General features: G+C 43.9%; 1 protein-coding gene across 9 annotated transcripts in view; it reads right to left on the reverse strand.

Annotated features, from left to right (window-relative positions):
• LOC118506998 (unconventional myosin-IXa-like) overlaps positions 1–21,709 on the reverse strand; it is a 63,121-nt gene that overhangs the window by 28,483 nt on the left and 12,929 nt on the right. For 5 of the 9 annotated variants that reach the window (XM_036044885.1, XM_036044890.1, XM_036044887.1 and 2 more), the window contains 3 exons: positions 20,631–21,692; positions 4,106–4,216; positions 3,763–3,884 (listed from right to left, as the gene is read on the reverse strand). In XM_036044885.1, coding sequence (XP_035900778.1) covers positions 3,763–3,884; positions 4,106–4,216; positions 20,631–20,675 — 278 coding nt within the window. In that variant the 5' untranslated portion in view covers positions 20,676–21,692. Of the gene's footprint in view, positions 1–3,762; positions 3,885–4,105; positions 4,217–12,293; positions 12,791–20,630; positions 21,693–21,709 lie in introns of those variants that run through there. The other 4 variants (XM_036044884.1, XM_036044883.1, XM_036044891.1 and 1 more) reach the window with 3 other exon arrangements.

Below are 21,709 nucleotides of genomic sequence, written 5' to 3' on the forward strand. Positions count from 1 at the left end.
CTAATGACTAAAAAGCGCCATTTAAGTGTTGTCTAACATTAATCCTTGGCGCGTTTCGTTTGGCAACATAATTCTAGCTTTGGTTTCATTCAAAAACATACATCACGATCTCCTTCAAAGCTACCAACAGAGCATACTATTTGTCAAAACTTTTCTAATCCTATTACTCTCCTCAAATTGAGCTAAAATATCACCCGTTATGACCACCAAGCTCCTAAACACGATTGTCAAACACGAAACACAAATGTAGGCCTAGTTGTGAAGGAATGCTTTCTATCACAACACCTGTCTCGCTAACTCGTAGCACCATTTTTTTGTTTTTGGGAGTCAAATTAATCTACACCGAAAAATCTGATATTTGTCAAACCAACCGATCGTTTAAAAAAAAAACGCACAGTTCCTATTTAACCCACCTTACATCACACACCTAAGCGCGCTCCCAGACCGTGTTGTTCTGAGGCGGAATATAAATTTAGCATCCCTCAAAATTCCACTCCCACTGGTAGGCACGAGCCAGCAACGGTGTAGCTTCCCTCCGTCACCACGATCGTCATCATCGAAGAAATCCCATCCTGGATACGTCCGTTACGCTTGGTTCGGGTAACTTTCGGTCGGTTGATCTGCGACACCTCCGCAGCAAACGGCAGTGACGACATATGCACTCTCCGCCGCCATCGTCATCGTCGTCGTCGTCGTAGTCTGTTCTCCGGGGAGATTGGTAGAAAACCATCGCTCTCTATCGCTCAGCGAAGGCGTGAAACACAACAACCTAGACACAGCGGACGTGCACGAGCGGACGCGGTGGACAAACTAATTAGCGAATGCCAAATGACTTCATCATAAATGCCAAATTAGATAGGAGCGATTTGAATCTAATTTCCATGATACCATGGCAAACCGTACGCTGCTCCTACACCCCCAGATGAAGAAGCAAATCGAAAGGGATGAGTGGATACGGTTGCGAGGAGCCAATGCTCAGTTCATAATCCTACGTTAATATCTCCCTTTTTCCAATCCTTGCGCAAGAGTATCAAAACATGAAAGGATAGAAAATAAACTAACCGCAATATGGTGGATGCACTGACAAGCATTCGAAAATAAATGGACAAGTGACTGTAGTAATTGCATCCATTTAATCTTAATGAGCGTGGCCCGCGATTACTAATCGATCAAAGCTTTCACGCGCATCTATTAATCAAAATTAAATAGAATAGGACGCAACTAGGACAAGAAATCTAAGGGAATAAAAAATAAAATGAGATAACTATGATGAAACCATTAGAGGTTAAATGATGGTAATTATTATGGAATATTTTTTTAAGATCTTTTGAAGAAGTGATTTGTAGAATTTATCTTCTTTTTTATATAAAGTAACAGAACATATCGATAGCTAAAAGCATTACAAACTGTTTCAATATCCGATGGATGCTTCGTGTCCTAGAATATCAATTGCATTGTCGACACGTTCTATTTCAATGCCTTTGCTTTCTCATTTATTCAGAACCGATGGCTCTTTCTCTAACCCACCTGAATTATGTAAGAGAATAGCTTGCATCGTGATGATCCGTGCCAACTATCAAAATAGGGATATTATGATAGCTTCCTAATACTTCCTGATTACAGTAAAAGCAATCTCCCATGAGCTCGCAAGGACAGGCCTCGTGCAATGTAGACTAAGTTTACGAAAACTGTGAAGATTTTTTGCAATATGTATTCTCTGAAGGCAATGTGATGCATTCGCATTTTTAAAGAGGACCTCTGGTTGACTTCAAATGAAATAGGTAAACACTGTAGTCACGCTGTGGATAACAAAGCTGTCCGATGGGGCGTATGTATGGCGGGCAAGAACAAGGACTCTTATTATTAATGGTTGTTATACCACTTCACCAGTCCAAATCCTTAACCTCCAAACTCCCACAGTCCTTTACTACTTAGTTAATTTAACTTATGGATGCAATTAAAATAGTTTTTGCGGTTCTTCCCGGGGAAAGTATGGCTACAGAAGTTCCGAAGCAGTATTGAAGTTGTGTTCGACGCTAATTGTGTCTATTATAGGTTAACCTCACATTTTATTCAAATCGAACGGCTAGGCTGTATCAATGAGTTAATCTTGTTGATAGAAGTGCAATTTACATTGCCTATTCCTCACTATATTCCATGTTCCAGTATGACATGTTGTTGCTTCATTATACATAGGGTACATATGTTGGGTTGCGAAACAAATCTTATTCAAATAATGTGTAGTCTCAATATCAGACCCACTTCAAAGAAAAGGACTTGAGAGATGCGGAAAACAATCAGCAATAAGTAGATCAGCAGTAACATTGAAAGCATAACACACCGACAAACGGACATGGCGGGCCAATTTTAAAGGTATTTCCAATATATATCGAACTAAATGCGTTCAGAAACACACATACCTTCTTCCTACTAAAATCAATATAGGTCAAAGTCGATTAATCACGGTCAATACAGGTTTGCATCCAGATCTTCGCCGACCTAAAAGCGGATCGCTACCCCATTCATCAAACCCCATTCGATTCCGATTCCACCAAATCGTGAAACTGGGATGATCGGTATGATCGCTAGAAGCCAGACAAGCGCTTAGTGCGTCCGTACCGATAGCCATCGCAACCAGCTTGATTTGTTGAGATTTGCCTAAATCGATCAGCGGCGTTGAAGGGTTTGGTAGTAAACAAATTAGCGCCACTAAGGAACGCATACACACCCGATTGCTTCGATTCCCTGCGCATCGATCATCTTTCTCTACTCGCGCGGTATGCTATTTCGGTACCATTTTACGTCAGACAGGAATGTGAAGAAAAACAGCTAACTACGGTCTAGCGGCGGGATGAGTCTCGTGAAAAGGTTGCGAAGTGATAATAGGGGTGAGAGATTTCGACGCAGTTGAGATGAGTTGTTTGGTTTGGCACTCGGGTACGCGTACTTATTTATGGTAAGTGGAAGTTTGAAGTTCCGTATAGTTAATTTTACAATTTTATTTCCTTCAACAGCGAATCTAGCACGTGAGCCTGGCGCAAAGTTAAGTTTGCACTTGCTAAAAAGAGTGTAGATCGCTAGATGAATCGGGCCATGTTTGATAGATTTGTTAGGATCTCAATGGAGCACACGGATTGCAGACATAGAGCAGTTATAAATTTTCCAAACCAAAAATAGACTCGATGAAGCTATTAATTTAAAAATATGAGATATCTTCCCGGGCTAGACCAAACAACATGTTCCTTTATCGAAGTAAAACAGAAACTATCGAAACAAATCAAAATAAAATGCTCCAACTTTTATCGACTAAAATCAATACGAAATCAACCGAAACCATCATCAATCGGTTAATCTCTCGTTAATTTTTCTTAAATTGTAAACTTTCGCCGCTTTGATTGCACGACTTTTATGATCTCGGTGTGTGATTCTCGGGACTGGGCTGAATGAAACTTTAAGCGCTGGGAAATCAATTTCTCTCTAATCAATCGGCAGCCGAGCCGACGGGGCGCTCTTGTTTTGGTCATCAAACAAGTTCCTCTGTGTGCCACACGCGCTCGCCGAGGTAAAAGTAAAAGTGAAATTCATTTCCTTAACCCATCGCCGTCGGAGTGTTTTTCCGGTGCACGGTCCCGATCAGGCCTTCTCCGACACCCAAGAGAGGGGGGTCCAGCATTTCTGCGTAATCATTATTTCATCAAACCTGAAGTTGATAAATTGCATCTCGGATGCAATGGTGTGTCCGGTCCGGTGGTGGCAACTTACCTATGAAAATCTTTCTCCGAGTGCATCGGCCACAGCAGCATAACGGAGACGGGTTTTTCGTGCGCGGAAAGTCGCCTCTCCTTGCACTCGCCGGCCACTTCCGCCAGCTCATAGTTGTTTCCCTGGCGAAAAGAGAGAAGCGTTAAAGGAACAAATGTGATGGAAAAAGTTAGTTTTATGATGTTTCTACACGGGCAAACTAATCGCGGCACAGTAATGGAACTATGGCATAAAGTGATTGGTAAATGTGATCTTTTGTCTATTAGCATTACATATCCTCGAATTTTCGAGCAGGAATAATATAAAGTTCTACTTTTGAATAATACGATCCAGTGTCTCTTACCGTTAGGCCCAGCCGCTCGACGATACAGGAAACGATCTCCTCTGCCGTAGTCTGCTTCGATGCTTCCACACTAAGCGCCTCATAGTGCAGCGACAGGGCACCGACGTATACCTGTGTTCCATGTTGCATCAGAAGGAAGAGAAAACAAAACGATTCAGTTAGGACCGGCCGTGGCTGATGCAGTAGTAGTGTTGCAATAAAATGGAGAAAAGCTGTACATAAGAGCTGCAAGGTGAAAGAAGTGTCAATGTACGCGCGGAACTTCGCGACGGGATGGAAAAGTTGTGACAGGGAAAATCTTCTTCTCGATGACCAAGCAAACGCGTTCGCCAGCGCTGTAGCGCATAGAAAGGAAAGTAAAAGACCATTAAACGATGACGAAGGGTTTCATCGTTTGTGGCAAATAAAAACCTGTGTGCCAAACTGCGCCGCCACACTACGCGCGGCAATGCAGCATGCCAATCGGTGGAATTGTGTGAATTGGAAATTTCTTTTAATTGTGTGAAATAATGACACTGTGGTTGTGTCAGGAGAAGAGCAAAAAACCATTTTGCTTTTATGTTACTTCATAAGCTTTAATTCAACTTACAGTTTTTCTTGAATCTTGAGTGATATTTTGAATACAGGCTTACTCTAAAGATCCTTGAAGAGGTGTAGAATTTATATAAAAGCTTGGTCATACGCAAATCAATCCTCGCCGTAACGCAACACATCCGTTTCTGCATACCGCAAAAAGGCCTCCACAGCCATGATGTGTTTGTAACTACTAATTATCAGCCGGCAACACACACGGTACGTGGAGACCTGCTTGGGTAGAATTCAACGACACATTTCCCCTACCTTCAATATCAGCAGAGCATTGGGATATTACCGACCTCCCTTTTCTGCAACACTTCAACGTGACTTCCTTGCCCGAAGAAGCAGTTGCCTCACTGACCAGTTGATCATTGGCAAGTGGCAAAAAGGGTTACAAAATTTTAAGAAAAATCATACAACAAATCGCTATCGACTTGAGGCCGGCTGCGGAACACCCGCTGGCGATCGTAAGCTGAACTACAGGCAAATGAGCACAGAACGAGACCGAGAGAACCTCACGTTTGAAATGTAGAAGGAAAAGCGATAAAAATACGTGTTACGCAGTAGCACTTGTGGCGATGTGGCACGCCATGGACACTCTCTTCCAGCGCGCGCACCACGTTTGCTAAGACCGGAAGTGGAAAATGAAAGTAGATTTGCGAACCCGTGAGATAGTCGGACGCGTGTAGGTTAGGTTCTTTTTTCCTTGATTCAACATAAGTAGCACAATTTCCGGTTTGGTTCTAAGTAGCCCTACGGCGGAGGATGACTGGACATGACTTCCACGAATGCAGACATGGATGGGTGTTCAGACTCTCTAATCTGATTCAACTCATATCAGTTTAGAACGATCGCTAAACTCCACCTCAAGAGGGGGGATCGCCTTACTAAAAATGTCCGCTTTTCTCCCTTAAGACACGACTAAAGACGCAAAATGACGCAGAATGAGCTCACTACAATCAAAATTAATTGTGCAAATGCATATCACGCACAATCACCCTGTCTATGGATCACAGCAACGACAAAACAGCATCCCAACCAACTTCACATGATGTCACAGGCAAGCGAAGATCAGTCGTGCGCCCATCTATGACTTGCGAAGCTGACTTAGCTAGGGACGATGAGTCATCCCAAAGCGGCTACAAAATCGAGAGCAAAGATAATTAAAGAACGACGGAATTTGCAAAGCCACTCGCCTCGGGCACAAGCTAACAGATGTGGTGTAGCGATCTCGGGAGACACCATCAAGAAAAAAAGGACGTCAGAATTCGCCAACTAAATTTGGTAAACGGCTGGCGAGCTTGATGCAAACAGCCTTGACCTGGGGGAGGCGAATGGGGAGGAAAAGCAACCGAAATGGTAAGTGGTAACAACAAAAAATGGCTAATGTTGGTGCTGCTATTCCTTGGGTAGGTTCTGGATGACTAACAAATTCTCTTTCAAACCAGAATCATAAGTTGATTCAACGATCAGCGTGACCTTGTGCGTGTGTCGTCTCCCCTACTGAGAGTGTGGTTGTTTTATAATTAATTCACCAAAAAAAAAGGAAGGCTTTTCGGTCAGCAGGAATATGAAATCGAAACCACAGCACAGCATTCGGAATCTAGTGAAACATAAACATTTCTTCTTATAACTTTCAAGAACGACAAACAGCATGGCAAATCTTTCGAATACTTGGATAGGTGGATTTAGTTGGAGTCCCCTATTGGAGTTGAAGTGTTGATAATTTAAAGTCGTAAAATGATCCTACGATATTCGATGTCGAGGCCAAATTTTCAAATATTAAACCATCAGACGAACTTCAGCAGTCTTATGTTGATCATGTCATGTCAATGACACCCAACAACCGATCAACCCCAAGGACAGAAGAGATGTGATAGGTCCAGACGGGCACAACTTGCTGGAAGAGACGCATTTGATTATATGGCTCCATTTCTACTCCAATATAAATAAAAAATATGTAGTTCTATTTGATAGGCGTTATGATTTCAGGCCTATTTTCGAAAATTCTTTCCATCTTTCTAAATTCCAAACCACATATTCAAACTTCTGCTCTCCAACTCACTCAGATCGATTCTCACAGTCACAGTAACGTGCAAAGTTTCACAAGACATATTCACGCGACACCGCACCTCAGAATTCTGCCCCGGCGTCAAGTGTGTGTGCCCCGCTCATTGTGAGCCAAGAATTTAATACACCATCAAACGCGTCCGGCCCAAGAACAGGCGCGCGTTCGCCGGCTCGCTGCAAACAAACACACGTAGGCTAAAAAAGAAATGCAAATTTATGCGTACATATATTTGTTTGATATAGTGCTCGAAAACTAGCACCGGCGCGCCAAACTCGATCTTGCTGCGGAAAATAGCGGCCAGAGTGGTGTGAGTGTGTGTATGTCTGCGTATGTGCCAAGCGATCGTCCCGGTGAAGACGGCGCGGCTTCTTCGCTTCTTTTTCTTTCGTCTCCGGTGTCTGGTTCCCAACGGCTAACCACGACCGTTGGGGAGAGGTTTGAATTTCGGTTGAGAATTTCATTCCCTCCCATGGCCGAGCCACCTTCCCGCCAACAACTGACGAAACTCCACACGGAGCTGGTAGGGGACGCGACGAAACACGTTTCTCAGTTGGCTGTTTCACACGATCTGTGGCTAGATTCCTATCCACCTACGCTGCCAGATTCTTGGATGAAAACAAGTTGTCTGTCCATTCGGTATGTAAAAATACATTTGGGCAACAAATTCCAAATTAGGACCACTAGGGTACGGCTGGCGGATGTGTAATTTTGTTTGGATAAAGGGGGGCCTGCTCTAGTCGAGAGCTGGAACAGAATTTGGCAAGGTTTGATGGAGATTACTAATAGAGGATTCTTACCTAATATCTTGTGGTTTATTTTAAGCGTGTATCTGATAACGAATTCTGATCATTTACCATCATCTCTCACATGCTAATGTGAATTGTGAGTTTGACTGTTTATTCCCACTAGGAGAATTATTCGTTCTTGATGTAGGAATCATCATCAGTATTTCCCTTTATTCACCATAGCACCCAGAAGAGGCGATTATATTTAATTGTCTAATGGTTAAAGGTTTGTCATTTGACTAATTTAAATAAATTTTTCAATCTGGCAAATATCAGCCAGCCGCTGTCGCACTGTTGCCTCTGCATGGTGATTTTAATTTTATGCCATTATACGCGAACGAGCCCTCTCTCTCGAGACGTGATGTTGCCCCATCATGGTTTCCGAACATCCGAACCCCAAGCTGCGTGAAGAATGAGAATTTTTCAATTTTAGAATAATGTTTCGTCACCGCCCGCAGTACGACGGACCGTCGGACAACGGTCAGCAATATTAAATCTCTCGCCAAAGAATTTTAGAATTTTAACTCCTTTCCTTCCTTGCACACCGACCCCCCCGTTACTAGCGCTGGGAAAGCACCCGAAAACCGAACCTCACCCCACACACACATAAGATGATTGAGTGACACAGTGGCAGCAGGTGTTTTACCGCCTCAAACAACCTGGGCAGTCCGCCAAAGTGGAAGTTGAGATTTAGCGGGACGAATGTGACACCGAACATCTGACACGATCTTAGCCATCGTTGGGAGCATCTGTTCGATAAAAAAAAGGTTTGGACGCTGTCGCTTTGGCACAAGATCGCGTATCGGATACACTTTTTGCTCGGTAGTTCCGATTGAGCAAGAAAAACGATAGTGGGAAGGATTGAGCTTGAACCAATAATTAGAAAATGTTAATTTTCAAGCGAAATTCGACTCAAAATTAACTAAATAAAATAAAATGTAGCTGAAAAACATTGTCCTGATAACCAGTTCACACTAGGGGAAAAGTTTAAAACATTCATTTTAATCTAACATCATATTGCAGCGAAAAACTTTTTTTAAATCTGGGTTTGCAAGGGACCTTAAATTAAAATAGTGAGATCAGAACTAAATCGCAACTTCAACTAAATGATCTTATTTTTCTCCTTCTTGAATTGATATATTCGTGGCAGAATACTAAGTCCCGTCAGTCATGACCACTAACTCTTTGGGGCGATCTAGACGGTAATCTTCCACAACTCTATAAAAGAACTAGAACATATGGCCACCAGTAGCCACTCCGAATACTACCAAGGGGATCGTGCATCGCAATTGCAGACTAGTGCAGGCAGGGTTTATCCTTTACAGAATCGTGATATATCCTCAAACAGATAACAAGAAGCACATAAGTAGCTAAATTGTTAATAACCAGCTTAAGAAAACTTGAAATATTTTTGGAAACTGGCTCCTTGAAAGTGACTCAAAATAGAGATAAAATTGCTCCTTCTTCTTTTTCTTCTTCTTCTTAGGTGCTACAACCTCGAGAGGTCTCGGCCTGCCATTTCTGGCTTTCTGAATTTTCACCGGAGCAAAGAAGTCAGCCCTGCATAAGGAATGGCGGTCTGAATCCTGTCGTGTGAAGACCGGCGCCGTTATCGCCTCGGCTATCGGACCGCCCCAATTACTCCATGAGTAGGTAAATTATTTTTTATTTTATTCCAAAGTTGCAATTCAAGACCGTACTGTCATAAGGAGTAGGTACTTGCAGTAAGCGATATAAAAGAAGATTTGATTGAGAAGCACTTAACTAGGAAAAACCTGCTATAGAAAAAGGCCCTGCAGAAAAGCAACATTTTCCGCTACTTCGGAATGCAAATATGTTGTTAAGAATTAAAACAAAAATCATTTGATAGTTCAATAACGAATGCAAATTTCGATTTTTTATCATAGGACATACTTAAAACCATAAGCAATTAACTTTATCAACTCACGAACAAGCCATTTTCCAGTTTCATAAACTCCAAGTACACTTTAGCGTGCATTCATTTACATTTTTGCTTTACATAGACAAAATGCTGCTGATGATGCGGCAGTGCCTGCAATCCTAATCATAATTAGCCGTCAGCAACTGCCTAACGCGGGGTACTCCGGGACACGTAGCAAATGGACATAATGTTTCGACAAATGGAGAAACGCATCATCACGTGCGTCGTGAAGGAGCGGCAGAAGCGTTGAACGCCGGCTAAGAAGTGGAAAATGATGGTGTACCATATCTCAATGGCAGCAGGACAGCACGGAAAATAGGTTCCACTGCTGTTGATACATGTCTTCGCCAACTGCACGCCTCTCCTCTGTGCCTTTTGCTCCGCTGTATCACCACCTCACCTCACGCAAGCACTTTGCTTTCACTAACCGGTTCCAATAATCAATCATTATTGACGCAACTGTCGAATAGATCAGCCTACATAAACACTGCAACAACTGCTGCTGCTGCAAAGGCTATCGGCGACGACATTGCTCTAGTGCACCGCCGACAGTGCAACGACTATAACGGCATCCGTGCAGTTTGCCGATTGCTAGCGAGTGCCGTGGTGTTGGACGCACGTCCAGTGCAATGTTATCGTAACGCTCTCTTAATTGAACAACCTCAAACGTACGTATCTTTCATTCGTAGGTCCATCGGCCCCGCGTAGGGATATGTTTGCTGGGAAAATGCGTATCTCAGTGCAGTGAAAAACTTGGCTGCCAGAAAAGTAAGTAAGACACCCGGATGAAGCAAAACGGATGCCACCGTACAGATGATGAAATGTCATTTAATGCTCAAGAATAGAAACCGCTTGAAGACACATGAACAAACTACTCTTGGAAGCAATCAGAATCGGAAGGCACGCATGATAAAGAGTAAACAAATCGATACGTTGTTTGCTTTATCGTAAGATTGAGGAAAACAAAGGAAACAACAAAAACAAAATTCCTAGCCACACAGCGCGAACTAGATAAACAAATCCACGGTCTGGCAACGATCTGGAACAAACGGCGAAGCGATCAAAACAATATGCATAATTATAATCGTAGTGGGGTGTAGTATTGCAAGAACAAGATTTTGCCATTGCTTCATTTTTTAATCGGTTTATTCCTTCGTTTTACGAACGATCCTAAAGCGTTAAGGTATTTCTAGGAATAAATGAATGGTTTTTCGATCGTGTGTTCTAATCAACCTTCGCCATGTATATCGTCTACCATATCTTTTATATTCAGCCAAAATATTAAATCGACATCACTCGTTTTGGAGCATTTAAGGAACAATTTAAGATTTAAGATTCATCATCAACATCTTCTCAATTTTAGAGAGAGACGCAAACCTTTAATAGGACACGGGTTTCCACGACCTAACAATACTTTGGTGCCCTTCAAATGCAGCAGAAAATTACGAGGAACCCCAAGCTTCATTGTCTGAAGATTTTATCACGGTAAAACTTGTGTCCGTGAAAACATTCTAGATACGGTAGACACTGTTGTGCATAGACATAGTCGTCCATACGATTCCAAATGAGCAGCATTTTTGGCTCTGGCCACCAATGAAAGACACTCTCAATCGACTTCAGCTTCGCCCAATAGAATTTTGAGCTGATCATTTTTTTGACGGACCTTATCTAATCTTCTTGTATGATGGAGTAGCAATTGATCGGTAGTCATGCTCATGAAGCATTGAAAGGAGATACCTTTTTATGACCGAGCAATGGTCAAAATATTAATGTAAGGGATTGGCCATAAGACCGCTCGTGAACGAATAGCAATATTTTTGTAGATTAATTCTTAAACGAAGGATTCCAGCAAAATTGTATTGCTTCTAATAGTAAATCAATACCAGGGTATTTGTAATTTAGAAGTAGCTAAAAGAATCCTCCTCCTCTCCTCGTATACAGGAATGACAATTCAGCTTAGTAAAGTAAATGCAATGAAGAAAGCCCAAAATGGCTCGGCATGCCAACCTGTGGAGGGTTGCAGAGCCAAAGAAGTGCCAAGGAATAAGATTGTTTGAGCTTGGTGTAATATTGTTTGAAGTCATCGCCGATAACTCATAGACTCTTAACGTTTCACTCCTAACATTCTCCAAATAACTCTAATGACAACGAAATGTTAGTTTAAAATATATCCTCTCTCCTACAGTGTGAACAGTTTTTATGTTGACATTCTTCATATAAACATTTGAAGATGTTTACAGTTTCCTAAACGAAAATTAATGCTCTCACATAAGCATTCATTGATTCAGCAACGCTGCGTATCGCCGGAATGGCTCTGGGAAATATTTATACAACCGATCCATCGCGCACATTGATCAGCAACATGGAAATTTACGCAATTTGAATTATTGCATGTGACACAACACAAACGAACTGCACCAGTTCTGTTTCGTTGTCGCAATGGTAGAACCCTTCGTTTGTATCGTGCTTAAGCCGGAAATGATTAATCAGCGCCCTCTGTCCCGTATCCCATTCCAACCACCCCCTATCCCCCCGCGTAACGTTCGCCCTCTGCAGCACGATCGTGTATGCCCTTCTAATCACTATCTGCATCATCAACTTCATCATGAGCGCGTCGTCACTAGCGTCGCGTGCCTCCACCTGCACCAACATCGACACAGACACTGTGTGTCATATTGATTTTACTGCCATGATTCACCCCGGGCAGATGCAATAAAATGTACACCACCTTAAACAACTAAGCATAGAATCGATCCGCAACGACAAATCCAGCTACAGGATCCTCATTTGTTACAGAGGTGCGCCACCATTTACCTTCAGCATAATGCTCGTGTCCAGCGTGACGAAATCATCATAATAAAGTCGCGAACGTCGCGCGATGCGTCGCTTCTCCTTCCTATCGCCCGTCATCATTGCACGCTCGTCCTCCTGATGATGGTTTTCCTTGCCCGGTGCGCTGCATCGCGTCTGGTCGGCCAACGTAGCCGTTGTGCCTCCGTTCGAACTCAATTCCATCTGATTTCTTTTATCGCTTAACTGTGATGCTTTGGTTTGCATTTTGGTACACTTTACAGACTGAGAATCGATCGGTTTTGGCGGTTTAATGGTGGCCCGTTGTGTCGCCTGCGGCACTGATGCATCACGATACGTCGGAACCGGCTGATTGTGAGATTGTCGCATCAGCCCCATAAAATGCATCACACACCACACACACACAATGAGACGGGGGTCGGATTCTTCTTGCTTTTGAAGTTTCTTTTTTTCTAATCTCACTTCATTAAAGGCACACAACACAACAAAGAACTATTGAACACCTGCTAAACAAAAACTATGATTCACTACTCTAGCAATCACACGCAACTAATGACAAACATCGAGGCGAGAAATGTTTGATATTTTCCCACAATTTAGCTTCTCCTCTTTAAAAAGCCTCATCTCACCCCGGCTGCCGGTTCCGGTGGATCAATCTTCCTGCCATTTCCGGCCCATCGCAACAGGAAATGCAAATTACTTACATCGAACCACTCTAAACGATGGACCCGTATGGCGATAGAGAGAAAGAGAGAGAGAAAACGCACTCACGCAGGCGAAAAGCATTCGCACAGAGAAGTGCAACAAGAAAACTGACCACCATTGATTTTCCAAACCAGTTTCACCACACAACATCACAGGGCTGGCTGACCAACCTGCTACAGCCCACCAATCAAATCACCTACTCTCACGTTCTCACCATACGCGATCGAATCCGGTAAAGAAGGAGGAAAAACTCAAGTTTTCATCTCGGTTCTGCAGGGTGTGTGTGTGTACTTTCGTTGTACAGCGATGCACTTTGGTCGCCGGAAATTGCGCAAATTATTCGAACTAGAGCTTACAGAGCTCATCAAACACTTCCCAATACGAAAACACCATCGATTCTAGTTAAACGGGCAGGACACAGTTTTTCACGGATGTTTTCCATTGTTTTTCGATTCAATTCTCTACTACTTGCGTGCTCTTTTTTCTAATCGATTATCGAGCCTCTCTATCTTGTTGTGGGGCAGGAATTTTGCACTAACACCTGTATCCGATGATAAAACACACTCACTAAACGTTCCCTTATCAACGTGGAACGCTCCGACACCGAAGCTACAATCACATGTCTGCCTATCCGCGGATGTATCAGATAGGTAAGAAAATCGCAATCGCCAGAACTGCTCGCTTGCGCCACTCACTCGGTACTAGCAATCGGTTTACAAGACAACACCGTACAAATGCACGGCGATGATCGTCGGCGGCTGATCGGCGAAGAATTCACGCTGGAAAATTAACCCGATCTCGACCGAATCGTGCCCTGGAACCGACGCGCGCGCAAGTGTGTGGCATCGCAATCCGGCAAAGGAGAAACACTTGCGCTTAGGCAAATTGATTTTCAATCATAATTTTCATTACCGAAGTAGCGACGAGCACGAGAGCGATCGTGAACGAGGGCCAGCCACTTTTTTGCAAGAGTGTTCACGCGTATGACGTAGGCACGAACAGGCGATCTTGGGAAGGCTTGATTGCCCGACTTGCCATCGTTAAGTTTTATTAAGATCTGTTCTTCACCGCACAACACACGTCGTATGAGATGGAATTGCAATTGTACACATGATTAGTAGAAGATCAGCACGATTTTACCGTCACGTCAGGTTCGTGGCACGCGCACTTGCATCGACCTAACTCTATGGCAGGACGCTAAGCGGTCTTAGAAGCAGCCTCTGCTTTACTCTGTGCCCCGAAGCAGATCGAATCGATAATAATACACGTTCTTCCACAACAGTGCCTACACAACGAAGAACCAACAGAGGTGACAGAGCCAGCCGGAACGCGAACTAACCCGAACTCTAATGCTGTTGCACTGTGACAAGCCGCCTGCACCCGAGTACGGACTGTCGAGTGATAAACCCGCGTAGGGACACGCTAACGTCGACGACGGGTTTCACACAACCACCCTTGGGTTGCTGATTTCGGTCTGAATCATAAACCGACTACCACCGATACTGCGATCGCTTATCAATCAATCGCAATACGCACACATGAGCAGTCCCTTCGATAAGGGTGCCACACAGCAGAGCTTATCAGACAACCATTGCCTGCTGCGTTAGATATGGATTTTCCTTTGCCAAGCTGACTAGGTTTCAGCACCGGTAAACATCATGGCACCTGACCACAACAACAGCGTGCCTAAACAGGTTGGTATTGGCAATTCGCCTCGGGATTTGTACAACACGGCGCTACTAACGCGAACACGAAGCAATAAGAAGAAACGGTTGCCACGTGCAGGCATAGCAAATTATCCCTCGAGGATCTTGGTGATCTTACACTAGTGTGCTATTCTAGCTAGAGGTTGCACAGCTCTTCTAAGTACAGCATTCAGTTTGAACTCCCGTTTTCTCAAGGTCCTTTGGGTGCAGTCTGAGCCGATCTTTTTACTATCACACACCAGCATTGAAAGTCTTCAATACACTACACGCTGGAAGATTAGAAGCGCTGCACCAGTACCGTACGACAATACACATGCCTGTCAGATCAATGAATGGCATCAATTGTAAGCTTAGCAGCTTAGTATGAGTCATATGCAAGTGGAAACTTCTCGCACAACATTAAACCATGCGATTCTCTAACTTACTCTCTTGGGAGGCGTATGTGTGTGTGTGCGTTGCAACGAACAACAACGCAAAGCATAATTCATAAAAGCGTTGCTATAAATTTTGTGTTGAAGAGCTCTGTCAGCTGTTCTACATTCTTTACCCTGAGGTTGGACACGGTCAGACACGGATTACCAACATGTCGTCCGTCTGGGCTGCTACGAAATTATGTTTCTGAGTCATAACCAGCCAGCCATTAGCAATCAGACTAGGCACTTAATACAATATACTTGTCTGAAGTGAATTTCATTCCTCAGTTAAAAACTCTGCTTTAAAAATCATGCACGGAAATGCATTGTTCTGAACTATTTCTAAATAAATGTCACGATGCATAACAGTATGGAAAGAAGCCTATTAAGAAAAGAGATTTTTAGAAGCTTAGCTCAAAGCCAAAATCCTTCGGGTCCAAAGCTAATCAATTACTTTGATTTCATTTGATGCATTGATCTAGATATATAACGATTTCCATTAACAGCTAATTACAAAATTGCACAGCTGCATTAACAAGTTTCCATTATATGATTGCAAACATCTACAATGACCTTGCAATATTTTATTTTATATTTGAATCATTAAAATAGACGAATGAGGTCCCAGAAACCCTCTATAAATAAACGAAAAAATAAATTGTTTTAATAACTACTCTGCCCCGGTAAAAAATAATTGTGGCATGACTTTAAATGCTGTAAAACATAGGCTAATGAATCAACTGTCGCCAGACAATTCCAATAATATTTGTCTGAAAAATTAACAAAGTATTTCTGTGATGTCAGCTTCAAGCTTCCTTTCTTTCCGGTTCTATGTTTTTAATCAACTAATTTCTATTTCTAGATTTTATTGCACCTTTTTAATAACTATCAAACCAAACCGAGTTCTGGAAGGGTGGGAAAAAATTATCATTCCTTTATCTACCTCACTTATACTCCATGAAACCCCATCTAGCTCAAGGTTCCACGCTAGCAACACGAGCAATAAAGTAAAATACCACCACTAGGAAAATAATGGTGCCAGCTTGTGTTGTGTGTGTGTGTGTGTGTGTGTGTGTGTGTGTGTGTGTGTGTGTGTGTGTGTGTGTATGGCATGACGAGAACATAAACATGATCGTTAGGCAGACGGCTGAAATGAAATGAAGCAGAACTGTCCAACATATACTCCTCCAACATGCCCAAGTGACATCCACTTCCGTAACGATGAGAAGCCACACGACAGGATGAACCGGTGGCATCGCAACACCAAACCAACGCTTTAAACACGTCACGTCAACTGTGCGGTCGTCGTCGCTAGCAGAGCTCTCCCCTCCCAGTTTGGGAGGAGGCAAACGCGCGCGTAGGAAGCAGCTATCCTGGCCACCTGAGAATGTGTTCCAAATCCGCTCCACGGGCCACGCGTTTGCCTAGAGCACCAGAATGTTTCTCCTCACCGAAAGGCCCAACTTTCGATCCACCTGGCATTGCATAACAACTTTCGCCCCATCATGACACGCGCAAACGGCTGACTCTGTGGGAGGATGTTCGCTTCCTTGCGAGCCGGCCACGAGGCTTTCATTCAGAACTTCCGATGAAAAAGGCCGATGACGTTGCACTCACCAAAGCAGGCGTGTGAGGTCCATTGACGAATGTCACACGACTATAAATAGCTACCATCTTCGCGTGGCATTATCACTTATGCAAATAAAGCCGTTCAGGTACTTCTGACAGTTGGTATGACCTTCCCGTAACTGTCATCAGAGGAGCTGTCAGCCGGACAATGATTCCTCACATTTACCATGACCAGACTATCCCCCCAACGGATAAGCAATATTTAGCCCAACCATTAAATGGTCTTGTTTGTCCCAAAACAGAAACTCCCATAAAACTAGCTAAGAACCAATTTTCTTCCCATAAACATCGGAACGAATAGAAATCGCAGAGTGTATGAATAGAGCTGCCTTTTGAGAGAAAAAAACGCACCCCTTTCGATCAATAAAAGTTGACGTACACTTTTTCCTCTTCTTCTTCTTATACACCACGACGCTGTTAATGTGGTCGTAACCGTAACCGTCCGTTCGGTTACAACCGGAAGATCGTGGAACAATTCACAAAACAAAACCCCCCGCCTCCGGCGAGAAGGAACGAAAGGTCGCGGGTTCTGTGCGGCTCTCGCGGCACATAAATGCGTACCACGCGCGACGACGCACTATCTTATCAATCCGAATGTGGGGAAGAATAAGATTGGACCGAGGGACAGCATACGCGCGACTGGTGGCTGGGGAGGGAGATTTTAGTATCCTTCCTTTGCAAAGCCGGCCCGGCGACGGCCACGGCGACTACAGCGCCAATAAGTGAGTGCCTTTTTCAAGGCCAATCGGCGGCTTCTACCAGCCACCACCATCACGGTCCGGTGCGTCGTTTGCTTGTGTATGTGCATAAGTATGTGAGTGTGTGTGTGTGTAGCTTTTTTATATATACTTTATTTTATTTTTTACGATCTTGACCTTTAGCATACTGTTTGCCGAACGGTCGTCGCCGTCGGAACGGTTCTCTCTTCTGACTGACTGACCATTGTCACAGCGTTGATCTCCTCCAAACACACGCCGCTTGCTGCTGCTTCACTCTTCACTGCATTTTATATGTGTCCACTGTGACTCCGGTTGGTCGACACCGATGAAGTAAAACAGACTGACAGCAACCGATCGTCTAACTGGCATAGAGTCTTCAGCAAGAACTATCTATTGAAAGCGTTGAGTGTGCTTCACGCTACTGGAGGACGTTTCCTTCGGGTGGTGGTTTACACATATAGCAGCTATTGAACGGTTCACAGGAGTGCCCTCCGAACAGACATGGAAACGGAAGCGGTGCAGTGGTTCTCCGGGGCTGCGTCGTGAAGATCTCGTGTCGATAAGACATCCCCGTGCACCGGAGCGATGGTGCTATTTAACAGTGCATTGGTTTAGGAATTAATTGGACGATGCTAAACCATAACTGCTGCACTGCAATCAGCTGTTGGCAGGGAGTGAGCAATAGTTGAGTGCACTGGACGGAACAAAGGCTTCGTTCTAGTGCAACAATGTGCAAGGATTCGTCATATTGTGTGCATGCCCTTTGCTGCCAAGTGAACGCGAATTATTTTGCCGCTTATTGTAGCAACATGAGTAGAAAGAGAAATACACACATTGAATGCGAGTTATTTTTAGGAGCATGAACCTGATTATCTCATGCGCAGACATTCCCCTCATAGCAGCAGGCCATGTTCTGAAGGGGGGTGGTCTCTTGATGGAGTTCAGAACTTCAGTCCAGAACGGATTCAAGGTTGCAGGGAAACGAGTGAAATCCGTTACAGTTCCAGCTAACGGGAGAGGGCCCTTTTGCAACAGGGAATCTGCTATCTTTTTTCGTTCCATTGGATCACCCCAGCACAAGTTCATGTCGGTGTATGTGTCTTTACATGCCAAACACTGATGAAGGCGTCGATATTTATAAATAAACCTTACATTCAATAACGACCGGTAAGGTGTGCTTAGAATCTGCTACTTTATCTCACACTTATCCCCCCAATACACCCCCTCCAAACCCAACTCGCCACCGACTTCTTCTGCAACATACCAAAGGTATGTGTAGGCAACAAGACTGGAAGGGCTCGATCTTTTTCGCTGGCACGAATTGCCAGCAAGACCAACGAAATCCCAGACGACGAATGTGAAGGTGTGGCGGCGACGGCGCTGATTTCGAGTTTGTGTGTTATTATGGATAATTGATTTACGAAAGTGCGCCACCGGAGCGAAATTTCACTGCGCCGTTTCACGTTAAAGGTAGCGGTTGAGGTTGAGGGCCCAGGGTGAGAAGTTGTTACCATTATTACCCATTTTCCTACTGCCAGCACAAGAAGACATCTTCGCTTACTATTCCTAGCCCAGCTTAAAATACCCACACACACACACACGCAGGGTTGAAACGCGTTCCGGTTATTATTGGTACTTGTTTATCCATGCTCCGTCCCTCGCTCTCTCTCTCTCTCTGTCTCCTACCCGCATGCCTATCCCAGACCAAGTAGTCCAGTGGTTGTCCATTCGCAAATTAGGTGATTGGAAGCAAAAACAAACAACTGTCTAAACGATAAACGGTACACGCAACGACTGCGAGACTCCACAGCACCACTCTAGGAAAAACACATCATTTTTAAATGGCGCCCAAGCGTTATGATGATGCTGCTGCATGGCCAACTACTAGGCGAGTCGTTCAGGCGCTAGGATGGATGTTTAGTACCACCAGTAGGAATGGTGTTCGGTTTCTAGTCCCGCTTCGATCTCACCGGATGTGTGAGCGCGTGCTCTCTAGTGGCGCCTATTTATCGTTCACGCTTTGGATGAGGTCCACACGTGGAAACTATCGCGAAACGAATTTGGTAGTGCAGTGTGTGTTCTGGGCTGAAGGCCAGATTTGAGATTGCATTGGTGCAGGTGTTTACTAGTTTAGTAAATGATATGCACCATTTACCGTAAAGACGGTTGCACTAAATGGTTATGGTTCCTCTGTCCGATCAAGTGCATTATCATTAGAAGCTAATAAATTGGGGATCTCTTAGTATGCAGACTAAGAACGGAATAAGGATTTAATTGAAGTCCTTTATGAATATCGGATCTTTACCGGATATCCATCATTTTGGAATGCTACATGGCATCAAAAACGATACTCAATAATTTCGAAGACAGTCTATGACATCACAAGACGATATCACTATTTTTCATCAAAGCATAATTAGAACTCAAACAATTATATGGAACAAGAACTGACAGTTTGGGAAATTTTTAGCGACTCGATTGCTCATATGAACTGTGTCTATGTCATGGTATCTGAAGTTTCTTCTTCTTCTTCCTTGGCACTACAACCTCGAGAGGTCTTGGCCTGCCATTTCTGGCTTTCTGTGACTTAATTTTACCAGTAGTAAAGCAGTCAGCCTTACGTACGGGATCTGAAGTTTAAAACAGTAATATCAATTAACTCACAGTAGGATTCGATCGATAGGACTCGATGGATATATGAACTATACTTCCTCCTCGTCTATACTATACTTTCCTCCAGGCCAAAATTGTAGCAACAGATAAATAGGTTAGCAAGAGCAAGAATTTCAAAAGACATATAAAAGATTGTAAAATACGTCGCTTTAAATTAACATTGACGTAATGTCCACCAAAACGATTTCTATGTAATCGGGTACCTCCTCTGCACGGATCACGAATGGGTGGCACAACCCATGGTTACTCTACTGAGTGGCGACTTTTGATCTCGTTGTTTCCAACAGTGCTCTAATTTTTTTTTAAATATTAAAGAACTATTTTTCTTTTTCTCACCATTAAAATTATAGTGTCATGTCAACCATAAAAATTATGAATAAAATTTACTAAGAATATGATTTTCCAGTTAATAAGATACATATTGAAGCCTTCAGTTGTACGATTCTTCAATTAGATGCTGATTAGGTTAAATTTTCAACTAATATGAATACGCACCTGCAGAATGTAGCGGGAACAGTCCGCCAGTGTATCCTGCGACATGTCCGATCCTATCGTCGTCGGTGCTCGTGGTGATGATTTGGAAGTAGTTGTTGCTGTTGATTTTGTAGTCGGTGTTGGTGATAGTAGTGGTGGCTCCGCTGCTACTACTACTACTACTACTACTGCTGCTGCTGGCCGTGCTGGTTACTACCGATCGCAGCGACCGATGATGCAGCCGAAGCGGACGGTTTCGGGGTGGCCCACGTCGACGGTGGGTGCACCCACTGGTGGCACCGGTAGTGGGCGGCTGCTGCACCACTGTGCGTCGTGTGCTAGTGCTGGCTGTCCAACTGCAACTGCTACAGTAGACACCGCTCATTCTGCTCCCTTTGCCGCACCTGCCGCCATTCGGCAGCCGCCAGCTTCGACACACAGACGCGCGCGCACACACCACACATACACACACGTATGCACACACACACACGTACACATACACACTATTCAGTGGTGCTCACCGCCATGTGCCATTCCTACGAACAATCGGCACAAGGACCAAGACGCACTAGAAACACTTGCCAGTTCTTCTCTGGACACTCGATTGCGGCCAACTCGTATTCGTATGGAATAAGGATGTGTTTCCCTTTTTTTATTATTTGCTCACACTTACACACAACCCCAATTCACTTCATGCACTGACACTGACCGAAGGAGATTTTTATTTTATGAGATTCCTCTATTCCAGCGCCGAGCCTTGGACGTTGTTGGAGATGAGATTCTTGTTTCCCTACACAGCAAAGCGCACGGCACTGATAAACCCTACACCACACACGCACAGCTGCTGCTCACAATCACACATCACACTGCTCATTCACAATCATAACGCTTCTCTCGTTCGATAGCGACGTTCTCACATTTTACTCACTGTGATCAACAGTGAAATCGGCCTTGCAGTAGCTGGCTTCAGTGGTTCGGATGCACTTTCCATGTTGCGTTGCACATGTGTTGCACATCCACTGTACGTTAAAAGCACTCACGCACGCACACAATCACACTTGCACTTGGTAAATTATTCTCTTCCTGGTAGTAATTAGAAT

This window comes from Anopheles stephensi, chromosome 2, assembly GCF_013141755.1.
Source record: "Anopheles stephensi strain Indian chromosome 2, UCI_ANSTEP_V1.0, whole genome shotgun sequence".
Classification (NCBI taxonomy): Eukaryota; Metazoa; Arthropoda; class Insecta; order Diptera; family Culicidae; genus Anopheles; species Anopheles stephensi.